A 26490-nucleotide genomic window follows, 5' to 3' on the forward strand; every position below is an offset into this window, starting at 1 on the left:
GACTTTGCACCAAAAAGAACACACACGATGACAAATGGAGGTGCCCACACACAATAAGGAGTTGTGCTGTACTGTGCGAGAGGGATCATGATTGATCTCTATATACCAGGACATTCTGCAGAGTGAGAGCAGAGACATGATATTAATAAATACGGGTGACAACTGAAACCATCCAGGCAAACTAAGATATATGGTCATCACCTTAATTATAATGTACCACAAAGTGAGAGAAAATCATGGTGGTTTGCCCAGGTCAGTGGAAATAGCCAGAGGCTATGCTGTGACATCAATAAGCTCATCAACCGATGAGCCAGGAAAAGACAGTGCAACAGACAGTGGCCTGAGATCCAAGCACGGCTACTGCGGGTCCAGTAACAGATCTACCACTAAAGCAATATAGTGACTCCAGACAAGGACTGTACCTTTCTGAGTATCAGTTTCCTCTTCTATGACACGAAAAGATTTATATTTAAGAGGATCATTTTGACATCCCCGGTTTCTGCTTTTCTCTTAAAAGCCCCATCTTGTAAAACAGTTGATGGCATGGGGGGTGGGGGTGGGGGCGTAAAGGTTGGAGAAAGGGAAGATTCTCACACGTGAGACAAAGAGGACCTAGATGTGGACACACATTGAAGATGAGCAGCTGTCCCCTCAAACCCCCTCCCCCCCATTCTTCTGGAAGCTCCAGGCAGTGTTAATAATTGATGGAGGCAATGATAATAAGAAAAACTGGATCAAAAGAATATGCTTTCAAGCTCAGGGGTTGGCAAAGTATGGCCCTCAGCCAAATCCAGCTCACCACCTGTTTTTGTAAATAAAGTTTTATTGTAACACACACACATACACACACACAAAAGAATATGCTGTCAAGCTCCTTCTATGCCTCTCTTTTCTAGACTGTTTTCCAAGTATCAAGTTAGAGTGTAAACTCTCATAGAATAAGTAATTGCTGTTTTAGATCCATTTCCAAGAACAATGCCATGCCCACGAAGTGCTCAAAGGATACTCTCTGGAAATGTCGATGGCTTTTCCTAAGGGAAGATGGAATGCCCACTTCCTTGCTTTGGTTACTGTTATTATGAACCAATATCATGTTGAAGTACTCTCTGTGTGACAGATGATCTACTTTGCCTATCAAAACTCTCCTGTCAATAACTCTTAGAGGCAGATATTTTATTATCCCTATTTTACAAATAGGAAACAATGACTCAAAGAGGTGAAGTAACACAGTTGACAAATAGAGCTCAAATGTGAGGTCTGTTTTATATGGCTTTTTTTTTTGGCCTTTGGCAGTCAGTTCAGGCTTAAGAGAGGTATAAATGTAACACCTTACAGCGTAGAATATCTAGAAAGTTCCCAATGGCCTGCTTTTCAGCTTAGTTTCCTGCAATCAGTTGGGTCTTTCCAGGACTCTCAGTGGTGAGGGCTGCCACCAGGGTCCAGCCGGAAGCTCTAGCAGTGGGGTGGGGAGATCAAAGCAAAGAGGAGGGAGTTTGTGCTGCAAATGCCATGTTTATGATGCTAATCAAAAGCCTCAGCTTTGTGTGGAGGAGACAAAAAGCTCCCTCATAAAAACTGGGAAGGGGGTCAGGGGCAGTGAGTGGCTTAAGTGCTTACCTCCTGCTGATGACAAAAGCGGCGATGAGAATAACCACGAGCACCGCGCTGCCGGAGACGGAGACCAGCAGGACGGTGGAGTTGGCCCCGTCTCCAATGATCCGGGAAGGCACTGGCAAAGACAGTTACACAAGGATCACCTTGGGCAAGGTCCTAAGCGCTGGAACTTCTGACTGTCACAAGTTTCAACTCTCTGAAGCCATTTGAAATGCTCACAGCCTATTTTGCTCTACGTTAAGTATTCACACAACAGCATCTTCTAAGACAGCCTTAATGAGACAAAGACATTCTTTTTTATAATTGTATGAAGAACTCCAACCAGAAGACTCTTATTAAATCCTATGGTAAACATTTCCACTCATTGCTTTTTCTTCTCTTCCTTTCTAGTCTCAGCCCAAACTCTTACTTAAGGATCTGATGAATTCCTTAGTGAGAAAGACACCTGGAAATTGCCAAAAGGACAAGCAGTTTTGAATGACCTCTCCACTGCATCCTCACACCCCATCTATAAAAAACCTGTCTATTATTGCCCAGCTCAAAAGCCACTTCCTCCTTGAAGCCTTCCAGGATAATCACAAAGGATGTCAAACCCCTTCAGATTTTATTCTAGAGTACTTTCTTTCTTTTTTCATTCATATTCTATTTAATAATTTGTGAATAAAATTACTTTCTAGAATGAATGTAGGAAATTCTGCCCCACCAGCTCCTTATCCAGTAGGCTCAATTTTGGTTTGTTAATTATGGAGGGGAGATGTCTTATGTAAATTGCTTATTCATAGGTATGCCCTCTATTAACATTTTGATTCAATCATCCAGTTGGTCCAACTCACAATGTTGAAAGATTGATGTAGTTGTCTAGAGGGGCTTTTAAAAAAACTGATCTGACTTGATTTGAACAGATTCCTAGAAATAAATAGGAGAGAAAAAAAAAAAATTGGTACCTTCTCTAATCTTCCCAGGGAGAAAACTCCTTAGCTTAATGTAAGATAGTTATGCAACTGTCCATTAGTCAGTTTGGCCATCCCAGTTTTCATGGTTTATGGAAGGCTCAACACAGGAGAAAGATAGACATTTTTCAATCATATGAAAAGACAGATCAGATACCGTTATGAAAAATGTTCTTCTCTAAATAGCAAGAGGTGTGCTAAGTTACGGACACTGGCTATCTAGTTTCAAGCAATAGCCTTTGCAACAAAATGTTTGCCTAACCAAAAATTTGTATAGCTTCTTAGTTCACCATAATGGGATTTGCTCTGGATTGTACAAAGAATCTCAGAACTCGTTACCTGTGTTGGTTGTGACCTCCAGGGGCTCGCTGAAATCTCCGTAGCCAGCTGCTGTCCTGGCTCGGACATGGAAAACATAGGAAGTCAGAGGGTTCAGGCCTTTGATATCCGTGTTCCTGGCAGCCGTCCTAACAATCCGGTAGCTTCGTTCATTCTGATCCTACATTACGAGAGGATAAAATTAGGGAAGGTGGCAAAATAAATCTCCCACTTACTCCGATACAGTATTAAAGCAGCCAAGCCAGTCCACTCAGAGGTTGAAAGTAAATGGAGATTGATAAACTCTAAACACTATATTCAGTTCAATGTTAGAAGTACTGTTGTTACTTAGATGTTGAAAGAGATGTGCAGTTCAGGTATGATCGCTATTGACACTGACCATATCCAGATCTTTACCCATAATCTTTTTTTTGAAAAGAACATTAGATGATGGTTGATGGCTTTTCTCACTCCACACCCAGCAATTTCACAGAAATAACTACTGCAGGAAGGTCCCTTTTCTTTTTCTATTTTCCATTCTAGAAAATGTCAAAAATGTTATAATCTGGTTTCAAAAAAAAAAAAATCCTGTCCCCTTTCTGCTTTTAATAAGGAAGCCAATAAGTGATTACCTTTAAAAAGAAAGAGACAATTGTTCATTTTCTAGACAAACTTGAATGCAAATAACTCTCTTCAGAATGCTGTCCTTTAAGAGACAAGTTATTTGTAAAACATAATGTTTTTCTATAACTTTAAGAGGCTGAAGAATGTAATTTTCTTTCCTTGATTTTCTATTAAAAGTCATCAAAATCCACACCTTGATTCTGAATAGCAGTGATCTACTTAAACAGATCATTATTTCAACTTTTATGAGTCACTCTTCCTGATAGAAGGTTTATAGATAAGACATTCTTAGCTTAGCTATCTTGATTTGCAGGACTAGAAAGAAAAAATACAGTTATATTAGAACATAATGTGTTTTTTCTCTTTTTTAAGATTAGCAACTTAATAATAAAATTCATAATTGGATTTGATTGGGAAGCAAAATGCATTTGGTTTTGAGATTTACTAGTATTCCAGGACTTATAACTGACCAAAACTATAGAGAGAAAGAAAGGAAGGAAGGAAGGAGGGAAGGAAAGAGGGGTTGGGGGGAAGAAAGGAGAAGAACCTTGCTTATTCAAGTAATACCTTCTCATAATACTTGACTTCATACTCCAAGATCACCCCATTGGGCCGGTCTGGTTCCAGCCAAGCCAGAGCAACACTGTATCTTGTAACTTCTTTAGCCTGGACCAAAGCAATGGATGAGGGTGCTAGTGGGGAAAAGAAAAGATATCTTACTTTAGGGGGAAAAATTGGTGGCATCAGTCAATAATACCATCTTATTTTAGAAAACTGTGAAGGATTGTCTTGTCTTCTGACAAATCCCCGTTTTCCTCTTCCCTAGTACAAAAGCATATACCATTTTACGGTTCTTTCCAATATTTTCTTGTATATGGTTTGTCTTAAAAAGACAATCTCTGAAGTAGTCTGGTAAGTCCACAGGCCTTACAGTATCACCTCTACAGCACCTGCAGCCACTCCTCAGAAAGGCCGTAGGTACAGAGAATGCTATCTGCTTGTTTATTTTTTTGCAAGCCATGAAAACCTTTGGAAAATCTCCTCTTAAGCTCAGAGAAACTGCATCTCATACTACCTCCAAAGAATTGAGTGTCGTGTTATTGGTCTTTAATTTTAGACAAGAGACTCTGCAACTCTTCCAAGGGTACTGTAGGGAATGCCAGAAGGCAAACAATTTACATACTTTCCAATATAAATAAAAGTATTGCTTAATTACAGTAAGAGTTTCCAGTTTGAATACAACCAGGCAAATAATGAAGAACACAAATAAAGCCATGATAGTCTCTCTGGACATATATGGCATTTTGCAACTCTTTTACAAGAGTTGAAATATTGCTTTTGCCTGCTGAGTAGCAAACCTTCTTCTTTCCACTGAGAAAGACACAAAAGCCGTCCTCCACCGGCTGTATTATCAGGGTTGGGGAGCAGAAACTTTTATCAACCCAGGCCACCTAACCCTTGCTTCTCCACTGTGGTGGTCGCATCTCCAGCCAGCCGTTAACAAGCTCTGCGGTGACCAACAATGGCACAAATGTGCCGTCTCCAGGAAGAAGAGGGAGCGTCCACGAAATCTGTGATCTTATCTAACCAAGCTGCTATAGAACCAGAGATCAGAGGTTTTCCTGAATGGAATGTATATTTGTATTCATTCTCAAATTGTGAATATATATGAAAACAAACGTCCCAAAGCGGCCACTGAGGAACAACAGAGTAGTGCTGGGCTCTCCTCCTGCACTTCCCCCGCACACACAACTGCCAAATCCTAACTCAGAGGAAGAAAAAGAGAAAAATAAATTATCTGAAAATGGAATGGGACTAGCTGCAAACCCTCTGATCACATCTGACAGGTATGCTGGTGGCAAGGGATGCAACCAGATACACCAAAGTTACATGTCACACAAGGGAATCTTCCTGCTAAAGCTAATCCAGCAGAGAGCACCTCTTGGAGGGCACCATCTGACAGCCTGGCATCTCTGTTAGGGGTGCCTTGAGATGGCAACACACACGCGCGCGCACACACACCACATACTCTCTTCCCTATTTCTCCTTCTCCTTTTCCCCCCACCCCCGCCCCCAAAGCTATTCCAGATTGGATCTCAGGCATAAACACAAGTAAAATTTCGATACAGAAAATAAATACATCCTCCATCAAAGGCAACCCACATGTTAGTAATAGCAAACTGAGTGAACAGAGAGACACGCAGCAGACATATGAAAGCCACGGAACACCTGTGGATAATGAGAACCGGAAGTGCACTCATTAGCTGTGTCAAGGCTCCCCTGCAGCCCCCCCCCATTTTCTCTCTCTCTCTTTTTTTTTTTTTAATGTTGAGCCTTCTTTTTAATTAATTTATTTTTATTTTTGGCTGTGTTGGGTCTTCGTTTCTGTGTGAGGGCTTTCTCTAGTTGTGGCAAGCGGGAGCCGCTCTTCATCGCGGTGCGCGGGCCTCTCACTGTCGTGGCCTCTCTTGTTGCGGAGCACAGGCTCCAGACGCACAGGCTCAGCAGTTGTGGCTCACGGGCCTAGCTGCTCCGCGGCATGTGGGATCTTCCCAGACCAGGGCTCGAATCCGTGTCCCCTGCATTAGCAGGCAGATTCTCAACCACTGCGCCACCAGGGAAGCCTTCTCTCTCTTTCCTTACTGGTTGACACAGAGCCATTGTCCAGCACAATGCAAGGAGTGACTTTCTTAAATATAGAGGTAGCAAGGAGGCTAGGAAGGTTGCCCGGCTGTGAAAAGCCATTTCACTCCAGTTAATAAATATACGGCCTAACAGAGCACCTTAGCATCCACTCCATAAAAAGGGGCTCTCCCAACTCTCACGTTCAGGATTGGGAAATGAAACAGAAAAGTGAGGCTGTTAGAAAGAAAGCAGGAGGGAGGAAAATCATAAAGTTATAAAATGAACTTACGCTCAGAAATGTTCTGGATCAGATCCTGATCAGACAGACGTCTCGGGAAAGAATTGCCTGGCTGCCCTTGGAGTGAGCGCACTGATGAACTAAGACGGTTTCTCTCTGGTTGGGTTATCCCTAAATTATTGCATGTGGGAAATGAACCTGATTCCCACTTCGGGAGTTGGAGCGGCGGTGCTTCTGTGGTCATTCAAAGGGCATATGAGCTCCACCGAGGGCTCACAAAATCTCAGACAGGCAGTTAACAATATCATCGTGTTAACTAATCGGATATTCCTAATGCAGCCCTACTTGGAAAATGCATAGGCACGAACGTGAAAAAATAAACCGAGAGTGCATGCTTACTCAGCTGTTATAAAAACGGAGGAAAATGAGATGAAAGAGGAAAGGAGAATAAATCATTGTAATTTATACAAAGTATGATGCTGTGTGGCTGTAAAGTCTGAATTCTTTCCAAACAGCTCTTTTTCAGAAGAGCATTTTTATCAGGCCATAGTGACAAAAGCAACCCATGACCAAGTGAGATTGAGAATCAGACCTAAAACGGGGATGCGCGTTATAGTCAATAGGGCAGTTATTCTTCCCCCTGGAGAAGAGCTTCTTAACTTCTTTGGCAAGAAAAGCATCAGTGTGGGAAAAACTGGGCTTTGCCACACTGCCACTTTGGAGAGAAGATGCCCTCCATGTTACAAGCCGCATAAGGGTTCTTTCCTCGCCTTTCCTACCCTGCTTCCAATACAGCCTCCAGCTCTACATCTAGAAGCCACCACCGTGCCTTGTGTGCCAGCCTGTGGCTCGTCTGGCTAGAGGAGGCATTTGGCAATGGCATTTCTCAATCATTTCCCTCCCCCAATGGTTCCCAAGCAACAGTCTTCTCATGCCACCCAAGTAATTGCTACCACGTCCCTCTGCAACTTGGATTATGATTTAAATAACAATTTTCTTTAAGATGACATACTTTATTTCTCGAAAGAAAACTTCCCTCTAGAGTTATCACGTGCAATCAATGGCAGGTAACCATACAAATAAAAATAATATATACATTAAAGAATATGTAATAATAGTATAATGAATACAATGTAAAAAAATTGCATAAATGCTCTTGCCTCTCTATGCTTTGCCAAAAAAAAGAGATTAGCCAGTGTTAGAGAAGCATTAAGGATAATCCTGACACCAATTTGAGATTCTGACCTTAGAGAAATCAGAACTGAGAGAGAGTGGAAAAGGAACTAACTTTCACACAGAGCAACTCAGTTATTACATAATGTCCCATCTGGGTCTCCCCTAAAATCATCTCTGATGCCACCATTGGTATGTTTCCACACTTTGGTAAACACGGCCAAACCTACTCTGTTTAGAAGTGTTTTGGATCCTGAGTCCCAGTACCTCAGGGCTCTGCCCTTTGCCAACAGAATTAGAAGAGGAGATAAAAGACTAATAAAAAAACAGACTGAACACTCGTCCCAGATACATGGTTTAATAGGAGCTTTGACAAATCAGTGCCTTAGTTCAAAAGAAGGCTTCTCATCATACCGGGAATTTTGGTCCACATAAAAAGACCAAGCAGAAGAAAGGTCCTGCTTGCCTCCCAGTTTACGTTCCCAAACCTTATGGAGACTGGCTCTTCCTCCGTACTGACGCATCCACTAACCACAAACTTAATGAGCACCAATGGAACACGGCAAAGAGGGAAACGGGCAAACGAAGCTAAATTAAATACAATCTTTGGTATCCAATTAAGTGCCATCTTATCCCTTTAGCCTCTTAACTGAAAAAAAAAAAAAGAAGACAGAGAATTTTTTAATAGTCTGACAGAGAAGACACTCTTTAGTGTCAACCCAGAGAATCCATTTTCTAGAACTCAAGAAACAGTTCCTGCTAACCTTCTTATCCTAGTTTTATCATGGCAATGGGGAGAAGTAAGAGACTTCCTCATTATACCGTGTCTTCAGACACGTAATACACTTGCAGAAGAGTGAGAGAAGCTGGGAGGAAGCTGAGGGTTGATGTAGGTACGCTCATTATAGGAAAAGAGCACATCTTAGACTGAAAGGCATTCCTCCCTACCCACAGACTTCCTTCATAAAAGAGATGTTTGCTTTAAGGAAATTTTGTGCACCTGGACATAAGCAGCCTTCCTTTAATGGCTAGAATTTTGACATAACACACAACCAGAAGAGCTGGTCGTGTTAGCTGACAGCAGTGTGGTTAGAGAATCATGACGGATGGATGCAAAAATCACAAAGGCAAGAACTCCTAAAGGGTACTTTCTAAAGAAAGATTTGTGATTTAATTCAAATCAGCCCTTAATTTTCAAATTTTTAGAGCAGAATTTTCACTGTCCTGAGATGCAGATGTCTGAGACCACCTTTTCCTATTACTCTCAAGGGGATTTCAGTAGTTTTGAATCTAAAACGTGGCCTCCATTTCCTCTTCTTTTCACTTACAAATCATGCTGACACATCAATCATCATTCAATCATTCTACAAATGTCCTTTAAGCCTTTGCTTGAGGAGAACTTAAAGTAGAGCTAAATAGGCATTTATGTTTTAAAACTTAAACAGTACTTGACTAAACAGACAGTAACTGGGATAAGAAGCCAGAATGTGGAGGAGTGCATTGTGGATTACACAAAGAACCATGGAGGATTTGGACTAAGGTTGGGGAAGTGTGGTCCAGATTGATTCGTTGGGGCAAACAAGAAGCAGAAAGGGGAGAGGATGGCTGATCAGAGCTGCACTGCTGCACATGTGACTGGAAAGTTCAGGAAATCACTAGCCCCTTGGTTCTGTGGGGGCAGAGGGCTCATCTAGGACACATGAAATGAGGTAAAGATGAAAAAGCATCCTTAGCCACACGGAGTAGTCTTCATTTTACTAATTTGATGGGAAAAAAAATCAATGAATTTAAAAAGGATTTTGGATAAAAATCCAGGTTTGAAATTTACTAGCTGCCATCTTGGACAAGTTTCCTTGTCTCCATTCTCCCATCTGTAAAACACCCTCCTTTCAGATACAAGCATGTAGGCTATTAGAATGCACAACCTATAAGCACAAGACTTATCTCTATATGCCCGCTATTCAAGATCTTGTCTGGCACACAGGGGGTGCTCAATAAATTTGTCGAATGAATAAAGGTGAACTAAATGTTTAAACAGATCTCAAAAAACTCTTTGTAGCCAGCAAGATGTTTTCTAAATATAAAGTATCAGAAGCAAGTCATCCCTAAAACAACTTTATACCTGCACCTGTTTCAGATGGCCTTTTGTGGGTTTGGTGTTGCTATTTAGGTTAACTGAGATATTGACAGTCAGGAGTGAAGCAAATGACAATTCTAATTTTAAATGGAGTCTCTGTTTCCTAAGGCTTTTTTGGCGCTTCTGAACTTCTGTCGAACACACAGGCTGTAAAATGTCATTCAAAAGTAAGTTAAGGGCTTCCCTGGTGGCGCAGTGGTTGAGAGTCTGCCTGCCGATGCAGGGGACACGGGTTCGAGCCCCGGTCCAGGAAGATCCCACATGCCGCGGAGCGGCTGGGCCCGTGAGCCATGGCCGTTGAGCCTGTGCGTCCGGAGCCTGTGCTCCGCAACGGGAGAGGCCACAACAGTGAGAGGCCCGCGTACCGCAAAAAAAAAAAACAAAAAAAAGTAAGTTAACATTAAAACTAGTTTTCACTGCACCTGTTACATATAGCATTTTGAGAAACTGCTCTTTCCCTGGATGAGGGCGTTGACAATACGTTCGGTATTTCTCCTCTGTATCTGGAGGGCATATGCAAATAGTTTTCCGGACTCCCTAACACAAAGGTGAGTGGTGTTGAGATTCCCTTCAAGTTAGAATCCTAAATCCAGAAAGAGCCCCAAGCAGCCCCCTAGTTTGACAATAGCAGAGTTATCTCTAAAGACTCACTAGCATAAGCACAGTCACCACCAGGGGCAGCCCTTAGTACCACATATATCCTTGAAATCCCACGGAAAGAACATCACTGTTGAAGTGTCAGGGTAACCAAGTACAGTGCCCTCAGGGTAGGGACAGCAAGATTAAGTGTGTGAAACAGACTGTCCTTCCACGCACCCACTGGAAACAAGTAAAATGGTAGGAAAATATCACTTTTTAAAGATGGAGCAAAAACTCAAGAGGATAAAAGGAAACTTTTACCGAAGCTTGAGGCTGAATGATCTGAGCTTTCCACTAGGAAGCAAAGAGAAATTCTCTCCCCATCAAATAATTCTGTATTCAAAATAATACATACCCTCAAGAAACTGAGAATGCTTTCTCCGTAGAATCCGCATTGGCCACGTACCTGTGATTACTTTTGGTTTGAGAGCAGACCACGGCGCATCCCGAAGGCCCAGGTGGGTTTTATCTCTATGTGTGTTTTGGATAAACAGAAATAGCCTAGATTCGGGGCTCCATCATGACTTTCCAACAGTCGTGAGTCTCACAATGAACAATTACAGGAGATGCTTTGATGTCAAACAGACGTGGCTCCTTTTCAGAAAATGGTAAATTTCACCTTCTTTGGTTCAAAGCTCAGCAGTTCTAACCGCTCCCCACCGATGTGAATGCTGCAATTTTCTTTTATTCACTTCCTCAATGACTTGCCATCAAACACCTACAAGTCATTTTACTGCAGCAGTTTGGTCCTTGTGACACCCCAATAGGATGAAGAGAAAAAGAGACATGGAGAAAAGAAAGGGAGGAAGGAGTCACTATAGTCCTTCACTTGTGGGCTGTAAAACTGTCTTCTTGGGTCCTGCATCACAAGCGTTGAATTATAAAGAGTTTGGGGGACCTACCCACTGCCTTTCATTACTGGCTCAAATTAGCGGGGAGAAAGGAATAAGGCAGGAAAGAAACAGATGCAACAAAAGGTCTCCAGCCTGTGGACAGGGAAGAGTGAAAATGGCCCTTTATGGACCTTAAGAAACCTAAAGCCAAGGACGCCTGTGGTTCTCAAGCCCATCGTTTGGAGGGAAGACGTCTTTAACCTCAGCAGAGCTTTGTTTCCCTCCCCAAGATCTGAATTTAAAGAGGCGATGTTTACTTAAGGGGTCTTTCCCTGATAGGAAAAATAAACCTACAGTTTATACATAGCTCTGCTTAATGCAAATAGCATATTTAGATTGAATTATTTGGAGCTTAAGGTGGTTTTTGTTCCCTCTTTCTTTCTCATTTCAACGCCACAGCTCTGATTTGCTCTTTATCAAAGGTTGGTGCATTTTAAAATGCTGTCAAGCATCAAAATTAAATGCTTCGGAGCACTAATGATATCCTTGTGATTAAGGGTTTTGCCATCGCAGAGATGCTAAGAACTCGGGTGCTAATATGAATTGCTGTCTTCCACATCCCACCAAAGGGAGGACAGGATTCTTCCTCTGAGCTTTGTATTACGTAAGGCACCAAACACCACTGAGCAACTTTTATTTTTTACTATGATATTGCAGTAGTTCATAGCACTCAACAGTGCACAGAGTGCTTTCCTAGACGCACGATCTTGTTTGCACTACATTCGATCAATCAGCTGGATTAGCCCTCTGCTAATCCTTAGATAAAAATCATTAAAAGACTCAATCCCTATCCACCCTCCCTGAATACATCACTGATGTAAGAACTCAGCTCTGCACCCCATAGCTTTTAGCTACTGTACCATTAATAAGTACCTAAGCACATTTTCTCATAGTCAAGAAGTGAAATTGTTTCTAAAACAAACAGACAAAAGGTATGGAAAAACCTGATTATTCTAAAATTGATATGGAAGTTTTTTCCTATTCAACAAGAGACGTGGAGCCAGATTCTCAACTAAAGTCTTCAGGAGACTGAATTAAATCAAGTTCATTTATATTGAAATATGGAAATATTAATATTAAGCTTATACTTAAAATGTATGAGGGATGCACTTTTTTCCCCATAAAATGATTTCCAAGGTCAGTACATACAGCATCTATTTTAAACAAATACTATAACATAAAGCAGGGTACAGTAACATTTACCAAAAGATACAACAGACCTGTGCTTCCAGTGAGGGACAGAATCTGTTCTGGGGACATTAATGGTGCTTTAACTAAGTGATCCAACAGCAAGACTTTACAAAGCGTTTAACTCAGACTCTTATTTCTGCAGAGAAATGGATGGCAGATTATCTCAGGCAAATTCTTTACAGAGAGCTATCACCCACATTTTAAATAAAGGAATGCGATGCAATTCTTAGCCTTTACATTAAGTGTTTGCATACAGAAGTTGAAGGTCTTGGGATAGGCCTCTGTGGCTAACTGCCCCAAAATGGGAGTTCCCCTCCCATAAGTGTTTCTGGGGTGGAGCTGCTTAGACAAGGTCCACATTTCCTAGATCTCTTCACATGTAGGATGGTTCACATCCCTGAGTTCTGGGTGTGGGTTGAAGTAGTGACTCCCCTTCTAGATCTATCACATAAATAGCTCCCTTGGGCTCTCCATCCTCTCTAACCTACAGTCTGCCAGCTCCATGCTGGTGCTCAGGGTCCATCTTGGAAGCTCCCCATAGACCCTCCCCCTCTTCGCCACCAACTGGATGTGACTTGAGCAGGAAACAATTTTCTATCGTGTTAACCTGCTAACTGACATTTGGGGTGACAGCGGCCCATTCAGGTAAAGTGGAGCCATTCAGGGAAAAAAGGGGCATCTTCATCTACAGATGGTCCGAGACTTACGATGACTGTTGTTCGACTTGCTATTTTTCGACTTTAAGATAGCGTGAAAACAATGCGCATTCAGTCGAAACTGTACTTCGAATTTTGGATTTTGATCTTTTCCCGGGCTAGCAGACGTCCTCAGAAAATCGTTCTGATTTTCACTTTCAGTATTCAATAAATTCAACACTTTATTATAAAATAGGCTTTGTGTTAGACGATCTCTGCCCGACCTAAGTGTTCTGAGCACATCTGAGGTGGGCGAGGCTAAGCTATGATGTTTGATAGGTTAGGTGTATTCAATGTATTTTCAACTTACAGTGAGTTTATTGGGGCGTAACCCCATTATAAGTCGAGGAAGAGCTGCAATAACATCTTCATACAATAACTAACTAAAATAAAGTGTAGGAGTACCGTGGCCTGCAGAAGATTGAGCTGCACTTGAAAGCTGCCTGAATGGTCTCCCTCTTGGAAACTCCAGCTCCTGGGCACCCACAGCGAGCGGAGAGCCACTTGTTTGTGAGACACCGGCCGAGTGCTGCCCTGGGGGTCAACAATGCCAGGAACAGACTGTGCAGCTTTGCAGGGACACAAGACACAAGCACAGCCCCAGATCTTCTAACAGTGACTGAATTCTGCAGAATCATGAAATGTTGGGCAGAAAGATTCAGCTGAGCTTGCTTTAATGGGAAATGGGAAAAGACAGCAGTGTTCTCAAAATGGCTTGGTTTAGTTTTCTTTTTAGAAAAGAGTTTAGTCTTCATTGAATAGCTGACAGCTCATACAGGTAAAGACTTGGGCCACGTGAATCAGAGCTAAACAGAGAAGAATGGGCAAATGAGCAAAAATATGCTTTTGGCCTCCTCTGCAAGGCACTTCCACACACTTACCATCATTTAACCCTCGCAACTCTCAAGTCCACAGTTATCATTAGCACCTTTGATTTTCTATTTGGAAACTCCTGCAGCACAAGGAAATGAAATGATTTGACCAAAGCTATAAAATGAGATTTTTAAACCCAAGTCTGCCTGACTCAAAAGTATGTATGTGATCCTCTCTCCATATCACAGGTCTGTAAACACACACACTCAACTAGCGTTTATGGAGTAACTAGTAAGAGCCAAGCATTGTTTTCAACCTCTTGCGTGGATTGATTCATATAATCCTCACAAATATCCTCTGAGGCAACGTACTATTATTATTTCCATTTTACAGATTAGAAAAACAAGGTAAAGAAAGTTTGAACAACTCGCCCCAAGTTATAGCTTGTAAGTGATGAATTCAAAGGTCAGGTCCTAGAGCCCACATTTTCAACCACTGATCTGTAAAAGCCTCTAGTCTCTCCCCTTCTTTCACTGATAAGAAATTAGAGATTTGAAGGCTAAATGGCCTCTTCTTCCACAGCATCAGCTGCGTCAGTAACAGAGCAAATGTTAGGTCTGCTGTATGTTAGGTTCAGGGCCATCTATGTACATTGTTGGTTGCCAGAAATCCAGAGATAGATTAGACATGATCCCCGTTAACAGACAAAGTGTAAAGCTTTGGTGATGAATCATCTCAGAACTACCTACAGAGCTAATAAGAGAATCACCTGAAACTGAAAATTTAATTACAAAATAAAATAATAGTATTTGGAGTTAAGGAAGAAGTGGGGGGCAAAAGGCAGGCAGGCTTCTGGAAGGTTGGCAATGTTCTTCTATTCTTCGACCTGGTTGCTGGTCACAGAGATGTTTGTTTTGCAATAATTCATGGACGATACATTTGTCTTGTCTATTTTTCTGTATGTGTATATATTTTTCAATAAAAAGGTTAAAGAACAAATAAAAGTGTTAGCTAAGAGTATAAAAGATGGAATATTAAAATTAATAATAGAAAGACCCATTCGCAATTTTTAGTTAACCCTCTGGGGTAAAAATTCTGAAAGTGCCATGAAAGATGCCCATTTTTGCAAATTATGGCTTTTTTATAACTATTTAATCGCTATATTTAATACCTGAGCCATACAGCAATTGCTGCTTTCCACAGTAAGGAAAATGCATTCTTTAAATGCCTGTTTTTCTTTTCAAAATAACTCTCTTGAATTAGCATTCCTACATGGATAGCCACTCCATTAGTGTAGAATTACAAGAGAGTGATGTCTCAAAGTGAAACCAAGGCCACACCCCCCAGAATTAACTGGGAATGACTTGGGGGAACCCGAGTGTCTCTGATGCAATACAATTGTGTCTTCTGTTTCGTCTGAGAGCTGCTTGTTTTACTTTCTATTTGCTTCCTAAGAAATCTGTTGGCAGGTTCTGACAAGGGTAGTCCAACACTTGCCAACAGAAACATGGCAGGATTCAGTGTGTATTTCCTGTTAAGTAAGAATGCCAGTTTGAGGCAAACAGGAAAACAAGTCTTTCCACTGGAAGGCGATTTGTAAGAATTTGTCTGAGCAAGACAGCCTTTTTAAGATAAGAGAACAGGGTAAATCTAGCAACAACAGAAAAAAATTAAATAAATATGTTTCCTCTGAACGCCTCTAGGAAGATGAATCTTCTCATTGCGCCTCAGTATGTTGGAAAGTATCTTGTATAAACTCTTAGCTGAAATTGTTTTATGTGTCTTGCTTAGAATGAAGAGCCCTAGGCAATACAGTCCCCTCCATGACCAACAATGCCCTCTGAAATTAATCTGGAATATGAAGGATGGTGTCAAGGAAAAGTTTTCTCCTATTGAGCAGAAGTACAGCACAGAGAGCGGAAAAGGATTAGCTGCTGTGAACGAAGGCTTCTGTTCCCTTAGCTGTCAGCTCCACTGGAGAGCTTCAGGCATTCCAAATCTGGAAAATAAAAGCTGTGCTGTGGGCTTCAGGTTCTTTTGTTACTCAGACAGCTGCTAATCGTCCTGCTGCGTTAGGAACCAATGAGACAATGCTGTAACATTTAGCTTTCTGACATCCAAGGCATCTAGATCAGTCCCCAATTAAAGATGTATTAATCACAAAGGCTCTAAAAGCCAGGATGATAGATGCACCCAGTAAATCTTTGCTCTTGCCTTTTACTTTCACACTCAGGTTTCTACATTTACAGGCAGAAATGCTTAAAAGCCTACTCCAGAAACTGACCAATAAAAAGCCTTGTTCATTACTCTCTATCAGATGCTTGACGATTTCCTGTGCCTGAAAAGCCTTTCAGAAAGAGGTAAGACATTGATCATTCTGCTAAAAGAGGCTGTCTGCTTCGATAAATAGATCCACTGAGGCTGCTGTCATCTTGACTTTTAAGTGTGATAACTAATTCAGGAGTATGGCTTTGCCACTTGCTACAGGGATATCCAAATTGTCTGCGTAGTTTACAAAAAAAGCCCTTAGATAAACCTAGGAAAATTCAAGGAACAAAATATTAATAACGCTAATACAAATAATACTAATAATCTCCTCCAAGTCAGGCCAAGTCCCCCTCAGGTCATGGCCCCAGTGACAGTGAATAAATTATGATTCAGATACCTGGAACCACAGAAAAGGGTATGTGTTAGATGAAGCCCCTTGAATTCTATGCTTTGAAATTTATGCTAATGAAAGCCTCAAAGTTACTTCTTCACATTGGTTTCCATTTCACAAGGGCATTTAAGATAGCCTTATTAAATTCTCCATCAAAGGGTAGCATCCACATCATCTGCTGTGAAGAAGTGACCTGGTAATCAACCCCAAAACAAACAAAGAAAAAAATCACAAAATAAAAGCAGATAGCCTGACTGATACCATCACACAGGCCAAGAATCCAATTTCTTTTTTTCATCCTTATATAAAATTTTCATAGGAGGCACCTAATTACTCTAATACAAAATAAAGAGAAAAAGCCTCAACACATGAGGCTCATGTAACCTCAGAAAGACAGCATTCGCCATTCTGAGTTATGGCAAATCTATTGCAATTAGATTCTTATTTTTTATTTCTGAGGTTAATGGAACCCGTAAGAGACAAGTACAATATTTGCAAGGTGCCAGGTTGGTGCCAGCTCAAGGTACTGAATTCCTTGGCTTTCAATGGAGCCTGAATATGTCATGAATAACTCCTTCCCCATCACTGTCTCAGTGACAGTCCACTGTCTTCCAAGTTGAAAGATAGGAAGTCAATTAGTGTCACTTATGATGTGAACACCTGTCGACTAAGACCTGGACTGAGACCAATTCCATTACCATAGCCATTCAGTGGCTGCCAGATGGTCAGGCCTTGGACCACTTATGATGCAGTTCAGATACAAGAAGATGACTTAAAGACAGAAAGGTCCAGAGTCCCATTAGTCATTTCCTGAGCCATCCAATTCCCCATCACATATACAGTTGGAAGAGGATACCTATTCTTCCAAATGGTTATTTTAAAAGACCTCATGAGCTGCTCAAAAATAAAGTCATGGCGACCCTAAATTGAGTATATAAGCTCCATAAATGGTAAGCATTTTTCACCAGCCATTGTTATTTTTATCTTTGAAATTACTTTTTAGTAACTCATGTTTCTTTCTGTTATTGCATTTTGAAACACATAGGCAGAAAAGAGAAAAAAAACAGAGATGAAAAATATCTGACAAAGAATAAAGTGGAGCATGAAATTATAGGCTACAGATGATCCCTGACAGGATGAGGTAGGCAGAGGAAACATTCCAATACAATTTTGGTTGCAAATCTATGTGTTGTATGCTACTCGGAACTTTTCCAAGTCCAAATGCTGCTTGGCTGAAAGAACAATGGCTAAATACTGAGAAGTGATGGCCATGGATGGTGAAGTAGAAGGTTACAAGTAGAAAGAGAGACAGAGAGAGAAACAGGAAGTAGACCAATCAGGTGAAGTACTGAGGCTCTCCATCTTATTTTCAGTTTGTTTTCACTATATGGGAGTCTGGGAAAGTTCTGAACACAGAGAATCATACTCAGGGGACAATATCCACCAACCATAACATGCTGAGGGACTGGGGTTTAATACTACCTAAGGAAGCCTTCGTTTTATTTGTAGCCAAACCTTTCTCGTTCAGTTTCTTGCTGGCTGTATAGACAAGTGCAAAGAAGTGACTGGTAAGGGGAGGGTAGAAATACAGAGACTTTGGGGTTAAATTACAACCAGCATGTTTTAAAAATGCTTCATATATAAACGGTCACCACATGCTACGCTCTCAAAAAATGTAGCAATGAAATGGTATTCTTGCAGCCCTCCTATCTGAAACTATCTTTTTGGCAATTCTTTTGAAAGCTATGATAGAGGTTAAAAAAAAAAAGAGCATCATTTATGGGAAGGAATTTTAAGCTTGGGAATTGCCAACCAAAGAATTAATTTTTTTTTAATTTGGGAGTATCAGCTAGAAACTAAACTGTACGTGCCAGAGTTTAAACTCCTACAGGCATTATAAGACTGAGGCTGAGAACAACCGAGATGTGAAGTTTTAAAATGTTATTAAGGCCAATAGGTGTCTCCAACTGGGTCTGTGCTTGAGAATCCAAGATGACTTTTGTAGTCATAAAGAATAACAAAGAAAGTATTAGGAAAGTTATAACTGTTTTAGGACCTGATTATTTTTAAAACTAGGAGGTTCACAGCGTCTCACTGGGGCCTTTCTAACACAACTTGCTGAAGGGTAAAATTCAGTATTGCTAGCTTCAACCAGGAATCAATCTGTAAGTATCGGAAGGACCTCATTAGAACAACATTTCACCCAGAAATAGTCCCACAGCGCGGTCTCTAAGAAAGATGTTGGAGCAGGGCTCCATTATACTATGAGCAGTTTTATGAATGTTATTTCGTGTGTGTTCTAAAATAGGAAGGAAGGAAGAAAAGAGAAAGAGTGAAAGCCATCGTCCAAAGAACTCATACAGTTAAGGTTATACCCTTGAAGAGTTAACAGTGAGTTGCTTCCCATCTATCTATCTCCCCAAACAATACACTTTTACATTATATCAAGATTCCTTAAGTATATTACCAGCCTCTTAGAGCCACACCTTAATGAGTTGACTAATCAGCATTGATGTATACAAGAAGGGCCGTAAAGATAACTTATGCTTTTTAAAAACTATGACCACTGTTCTGGTTATAAAGACACTCAATGTTCGTACGGCAAGATTCTGCTGTATTTGTACTTCTTGCTTTCAAAGGAAAACAAAGCAAGAAGTGTCCTGATTACATACTGTAATGGCAATCCTACCCCTATTTTAAAAGGGGAAAATGAGATGATGTTAGCCAGGGGGTCCCCAACCCCAGGGTCTGGTCCCCGCTACAGGCCCGCGGCCTGTTAGGAACCGGGCCACACAACAGGAGGTGGGCGGCGGGCTAGCAAGCTGCTTCCCAGCATCGCTCACATTACCTCCTGAATCATCCCTCCCCCGCAATCCCCTGTGGAAAAATTGTCTTCCACGAAACCGGCACCTGGTGCCAAAAAAGGTGGGGGACCGCTGACGTTAGCAACAAGAACTCCCAAGCCTCCAAAAGCATCCTCCTAGAAAGTTTCCTAAAACCTTGCTCTCCTGAAGCCCTGTAGAATCGGGATCGAATTCAGTGGGTTTCAATGCAAGTAAGGGCTCCGCCAGCAACGCTTAGGATAACCTAAAACTTTCATATATAAAAAAAAAAAAGTCCTTGATTATATTGGAGAGGGGAAGGAACACTTGATTAAGCTCTCAGCTAGTTGCAAATTCAAAATCCCTGGCCTGTTTATATGTTTGCCCTGGCTTTGATAAAGGGACATGGAGGAAGCTGTGCTCTCATCCACCTTCATGCTATTATGCTCAAAATACACACTTATTATGTGTGTGTGTGTTTTTTTTAGAAAAGGGGGGGGTGGGATTCAGGAGGCAGACTCATAGCTTGCAGTACCTTACCTAGACAACACTAACTCTCCAGGGAGCCACTGTGAGCTTGCCCCTTTCAGTGCTTGTTCCAATGGATGGGTCTTATCCAAGCCTGTTACACACAGCAAACTTGCTGGAGGCGGGTCCCTATTTAGCACCCGCTGTGAAGCTAGCGCTACACATTGAAGTTGTGTTTGTATGCACACACCACCGACAAAAGGTTCCTAGATAAGAAACTTTTACATTCAGCTACCCCCCAGCTTTCATCAAAGAGGCTTTTGACCAAACTGCCTGAGAAATTCATGTACATAGATTATCCTTTAGAAGATGCCAGGCAAAGAGGAGTGGCCCACCCTTCCTCTTGTTCTTCCTCTCCCCTTCCCTTCCAAGAAGGGTGGCAAATCCCTATCATTTTCCCCTTAAGATATTTTAGATAGATTATGTTTTAGAGAGTAGCTCTCGTGCTTTGTCATAAAGCACAGGAGAGCCACAGCAGAGCTCCTCGCGGGTGGGCTGACCAATCTATCAGAACAGGGAAAGAAGGAATTTCATGTCAGAGCTGTTTCTTCAGCTATGGGTCTATATTGGCAGCCACTCGACTGACTGTTCAGCTAGATTCCAGCGCTCTGGGGTACCAACCTTCACACGTGCGACCAAAATCATTAGCGACCTTTCCCAATGAAAGCCACGGTATTCACGAGGCAAGTGATGTGTGGCACCATCTCTCTGTTTCTGTTACTGCAGTTTTGGGGCAACCAATGGAAACTTTTCAATTCTTCTGGCGCAAGCCAAGGAGGAAAACATTTGTGTGTGTGCGTGCGCGCGTGTGTGTGCACCCGCCTGTGTGTGTGCGCCCGCCTGTGTGTGTCTTGGGGGTGAAAGGTAGACAGAGGGGGACGATCCATTAAAAATATATTTTTAATACTCATAGAAATAGCTACGTAAGGTATGCCTATCTTGACAGATTTAAAGTGTAAAACCTAAAAGAAATCCTCACGAGTCTACCTGAAGGAAACACAGAAAATGCTCTCTTGCTGTATACCAGCATGAAAACAGCACATGGACAGAGTTTCAGAGAAGGCTCTGTACAGCAGGGACAGGCGTTTTAATAGTCTCTGCAGATTTAAGATCTCTCAATGCAGGATTAGTCCTGCAGCACGGCTCTTGGTTTTCCCCGTGTTTAAAGAAAAAAACTCTTTAAAGACATCAGTATGGGGTGAGTGAAGCTTTGATAGAAGCTTGTCTGGATCTTTTTGTTGATGTTTAGTTGCAAACTGGACCCTATAGAGTCTCTTCTGGCTCCTCTGAGGAGACAGCCGTTCATTCAGCCAGCTGGAGTGACAACTAGACAATTTAGAAGCTCATCCAGAACCTTTGCTAGCCCTGCGCTATTCATTTCTCATCTCAGTAGAGTACTTATTTTTCAGATCTCTCGATGGCTTCTCCGTAGGGTGTAAAAGTTGGCCGTGGTGTCCGAAGGAACAAGCATAACACTAAGGAATGAAAAGCAAATCAGCATTAAGACTGTCAAGCGTTTAGGGTGAATGCTGGTGAACTGATTTCCCTTCTCACAAATGAACATGTGTGTATACTTATGTAGGAGTGAAGGGAAAAGAATCAGGAAGAATAGCGCTCTCAGTTCTGGGTGTGTAAATAAAAGTTTCATTTTCTTAGAGTGAAATATTCACCTCTTTAAAAATGCAACCCACTTTTAACGTATATGCAGTAATTACCACTAGGCTCTACAGACATACTATTTGTCCGTGCTGTTCAGTCAACCTTGAAGCTGGATAATTTAGTAGGTTCTTTTGGAAGGCTTTTTATTTTTTTTCCCCACCAGGACTTGTGGCACCCACCCTGAATACAAATTCTTGGACCCTGGTGCCACGCACAAGAAGCTGTACCGTTGTCTATCTACCGGTTTCTTTTATTCTTCATTGTGATCATAATTAGCGAGCATGCGTAATAATTATCGGGGTGGCAACAAAGATTCCACAGGCATGAAATTATTTTATGTATAAAGTTAGAATCAAGAGACGTTCTCTTTAAAAAAAAAAATTGTACTGCATATTTTTTAAATGTATATTTCCTAGGCATTACGAAATTAAACCAGGAGCCCATGGCTGGATCAGAGCTGTTAGTGAGAAAACCACAGCCTGGCTTCTCTGAAGCCCACTGTGTGCTTGTTTAGGCCTATAATGACCCCGGCACAGAAAGGACTCTCCAACCAGCTTCTACCTTAGAGGTCCTAACGATTGCATACCAACCGTTGAGGATGTACAAACAACTTTTCAGCAAAATTTCTCAATGGAATTGCTTACAATTTGTTTGAAGAATTTTAAAATGTGTCTTTAGAAAGATTTCTGACTTAAAGACTTCACTAGTTTCATCATGTGTTTTTCCTTTACATTTCTTAGGAGTAAGAAAAAAAAAGCATCACTTTTTTGAGATCAAAGGCAAACGAGACATCATCTCAGTGAGGAAGCAACCTTAAAAAGCAGCACAGATGATTATTTTAAAAAATGCTGCCAGTATCTAGGAACCATACAGCAGTGCTAAGAATGCATGTTTTCAAGAGAACCGGAACACTGCCCCCTCAGAACAGTCCCTCCAGCATGTGCCACATTCTATATTTAAACCTGAGTGTTATACAGCAGAAACTAACACGTCATTGTAAAGCAATTATACTCCAATAAAGACGTTAAAAAAAAAAAACCTGATGTCATTGGGAAAAGATCTGTGGTACAAGAAAGTCAAGGCCTGTTTGAAATCCTAATTATTTTTGTGAAATCTTGTTCATAGAGTCAAAACCTCTAGAAAGAAGCTGTCTTGCTAAATACCAAAATTGTTTCCAATGTGAGAGGAACCTAAATGTCAATCCACCCCATCCTTTGCCGGAGTAGTTTCTGACAAATGACACCAGCATTTCAACCTCTTCTCTTTGGTCCTTTCCAACGAGAGGGGTAACAATTTGAAGTAAGAGTTCCAAATACTGAGTTTAAACTTTTTTTAAGGCAATGTTAATTGGATACCTGCTAGAAGCTGGGCATGTGATTTCACATTTGATCTTCACTATAAACTTGTGAGGATTAAATAGGCTGATGTGATGTGGGTAATGGTTAAGAACACGGACCCTAAAGCCAGTTACCTCCCAGCTCAAGGACTGGCTCCGGCCCAGGGCCTGATTTTGTAAATAACGTTTTATTGGGACACAGCCACGCCCGTTTACATATTGTCTATGCCTGCTTTTGCTTTACAGATGCAGAGTTGCATGCTGCAGTGTCATCCTCTTTTGATTTGGTACTCCAGAGCAGGGAATGGCAAACTTTTTCTGGAGAGATCTAGATGGTGAATATGTCTGCTGTGCAGGCAACTCTGCCAAAGGAACTCCACTCTGCTGTGGTTCTGGGAAAGCAGTCTTAGGCAACACATACACACAGATAAGTGGGCCTTTGTTCCAATAAAACTTCTTTACAGACACTGACATTTAATTTCCAAATCTCACAAAATATTATTTTTTGATTATTTTCAGCCCTTTAGAAATAGAAAAAAACATTCTTAGGGGGTTTCAAAGCGGGGGATCAGGATTTGGGCTCTGGTTTGCCAACCCCTGCTCTAAAGCACTAACAGAAGCCAGATATTTGTCCCTCAAAAAATATCAACAGATAGTTCCTCGATCTGCTCCTTCCTGTTTAAGCTTATAGGAAATCCAGATCCTTCACATCTCATTTGGGTTTAGCAACCTGTTACCATTCTGCTTGTGCTTTCTGCTTGCAAATTGGATCTCAAACCACACTTGAGGTCCATCCAGCGCTGTCCCTCCCCACCAGCTATAGGCCAGAACCACTCCAGTATGACCCTTGCACTACATCACCTTTCCTATTAAGCCAACCTGGACTTCTTGCAATCTCTACTTTCTTCTTGTGTCTTTGCACTTTTAGGCATAATTACACAATAGTCCCATAAAGCTAAGAGGCAGGACTTTATATATTGAAGCTAAGGAAGCTTGCATGGGCCCTTTCCAAAGCTTGATTCTTCATCTGATACGTGTAGATTTGTAGGTCTTTTCCTGAAATCACACAAAAGTTGTCTAAGCTTCAGACTCCACCGAACCTGCCCCACTCTACCATGCCTGGAGCGCACTGCTTAACACAATTGCTCTAAGATGTTTCCCTTTCTTCCAACACCTCCTTGAAGCTGTCCTCTTACCATCTAGAAGACAAGTAGCAATTATACCCAGTGGGGATGAGAATTCCCACCGTTCCCCATTATCCCACTCAAATAACATAATATGTCTAATTAAAAGACAGCCAAGAAAGAGAGAATGGGAACTTACCAGTTGAGTAATAAAAGACAGAATGCCTCTTGTACTTAGTTATTTTCTTTTCTCTTCTCATTATTTTGGTTTTATTAACTTTATCACTACTTGACAAAGAACATTCACTGACTGTTTTTACTGTAAATAAATGTGTTAATCAACAGACGGGTATTGAATATCTGTGCCGTGCAGTGGCATTACAATGAGGTTCCTGCCACTTTATCGTCAATGTGGTATTTTCTTGCAGTTTTCTTTTCTTTTCTTTTTTTCTTGCAGTTTTCTTAATGGTCCATCCTAGGGAACAAGGCCAGTCTGACAAGCAGCACCAATTCATCTGATGACAAAGCAACTAGGATTCTTCACAAGAGGCCCCAGAGGGCCTTTTATAACTGTCTATCCTCTGAGAATAGTGCTGTGAGCCCTGTGTTCCCAGTATGGAGCGATGGAACCAAACAAAGACAGGTTGGGGGATGGAACTCTGAGAAGGTGGGCATTGCTATGAAGTCATAAAATCTGGTTTTCAAGCATGGCACTAGAGCAGAGTTTCTCCATCTTGGCACTATGGACTTTTCAGACCAGATACTTTGTCGTGGGGCAGTCCTGTGCGTTCTAGGACGTTTAGCAGCATCCCTAGACTTGACCCAGTAGATGCAATAGCACTCCCCATCCTCCTAGTTTTGACAACCAAAAAATGTCACCCAATGTGGCCTAATGTTTGGGGAGGGGTGTGGAACACCTAACCTAGAAGAACAGCTTGAAAGGATGGAGCAGAGGCAGGATTCAGATGCATTCTGATAATTCTGCTGAAGCATTTTTGGAAGGTTTTCCCACTCTTGGAATTGCCTTCAGAGCCAGTTTCTGAACAACATATGGAAATGAAACCCTACTTCAAGCCCATACTTCATTGCTCATGGGTATATTCCTGGAATCACAGAATTTTAAAATTGGAAAAGATCTTAGAGATTAGCTAGGTTCAAATAATTATGTAACCCACTGAATATCTGAACTTGTCCAAACCCAGCGTGTTAAAGATGTTTTGTCACTAGGACATGACATCCGTGCTAAAGAGAGATGATCAGACGTATTTCATTGTAAAGCATCTAGAACAGCACCATATGCAAAGTAAAAGTCAAAATGTTATAGTTGTCCTGGGTGCACCTTGGGGTAAGTAGAGAATATCAGCCACAGGGGTTCATCACGATTTAAAACAAACAAAAGAACCTAGAGTTCGGCCCAGCCCCAGAGCTGGGAGACAGGTGTTGGGGGAGGTTTAGGGGGTGCAGAGTGAAAACTGGTTCGGTGATATTAAGGTCTACTGCCGGCTGCCATCACAGCATTTTTAGCAAAAAGTCACAGTTTTGTTGCTTGGTCAGGAAAACGTTGTTTCATTTATACAGCATTTCTCTCTCCTAGACACACATCCTGCATTCATTTCCTTGAGATGGTCCACTTAAGTAAAAGTAAACTGAAGGAAAGTCATCTAGAAAACAAATCACCCAGCGGTCTGCTTATTCATTTTTCATAAGCATCAAAACCATCTCTTCCTGAACAAAAGACGGAACAAACACCATCTCTTCCAAAACAAAAGATGGAAGATGGAGGAAGGAGAAAGAGTTTTCAAGGGATTCTCATTTTGTTCCGTTTGGACTGCAATGGAGGAAAGTAAGTGTAGGGAGAACATCCATTTTCCTTGTCCGATGTTTTCCTCTGGGGCTACTTCTGCTGAAGCCTCCCCATCCTTGCCTTCTCCTCGCCTCTACTTCATGCTCTTGGCCTGGGGTGCGGGTGGAGGCTTAGGAAGAGGATCTGGGAGAAGTCGTAGACATTCGGGTGACCTGAGCAGAGCAGGCTCTGTCCTGGGAAGGAGCCTGCAGTCAGCCAGCTGGGTTACACTGTCCCTGGGTGACACTGGGGCCGTGTCACCATATCCAGCCCTTTTGGCTATAGATACAAAGCTCACATCCTTTCATCAGCTGTTCGGCAATAAAGCTGGCACTCTCAGTTCCCTTTGTCTTGTCTTCTGTGTCAGTTGGGTTTGAACTCAGGAGGGGAGGAAAAGGGTGTTATTAGCTCCTTAAGATACCAACTGTAAGATTGGGGTTAGAATGGTTTAAATAACCACGTGAGAACACTGGCCCATTCACACCACATCCCACAACTGCATGATCAAAGCCCAGTTAGACCCCCATCTCCAGGCTCAGATACTCAGAGTCTGGTCTCACAAATGGGGAGATGCCAAGCTGACTACAGGAATGCTATTAAGTATCTCAT

General features: G+C 41.7%; 1 protein-coding gene across 3 annotated transcripts in view; it reads right to left on the minus strand.

Moving 5' to 3' along the window:
• Window positions 1-26490, minus strand: part of EPHA4 (EPH receptor A4) — a 142000-nt gene that overhangs the window by 31315 nt on the left and 84195 nt on the right. For all 3 annotated transcript variants that reach the window (XM_033426865.2, XM_004262662.3, XM_004262663.2), the window contains exons 6-8: window positions 4074-4198; window positions 2904-3063; window positions 1618-1729 (exon numbers count right to left, since the gene is read on the minus strand). In XM_033426865.2, the coding sequence (XP_033282756.1) occupies window positions 1618-1729; window positions 2904-3063; window positions 4074-4198 (397 nt within the window). The remainder of the gene's footprint in view (window positions 1-1617; window positions 1730-2903; window positions 3064-4073; window positions 4199-26490) is intronic.

Source organism: Orcinus orca, chromosome 7 (assembly GCF_937001465.1).
Source record: "Orcinus orca chromosome 7, mOrcOrc1.1, whole genome shotgun sequence".
Lineage (NCBI taxonomy): Eukaryota > Metazoa > Chordata > Mammalia > Artiodactyla > Delphinidae > Orcinus > Orcinus orca.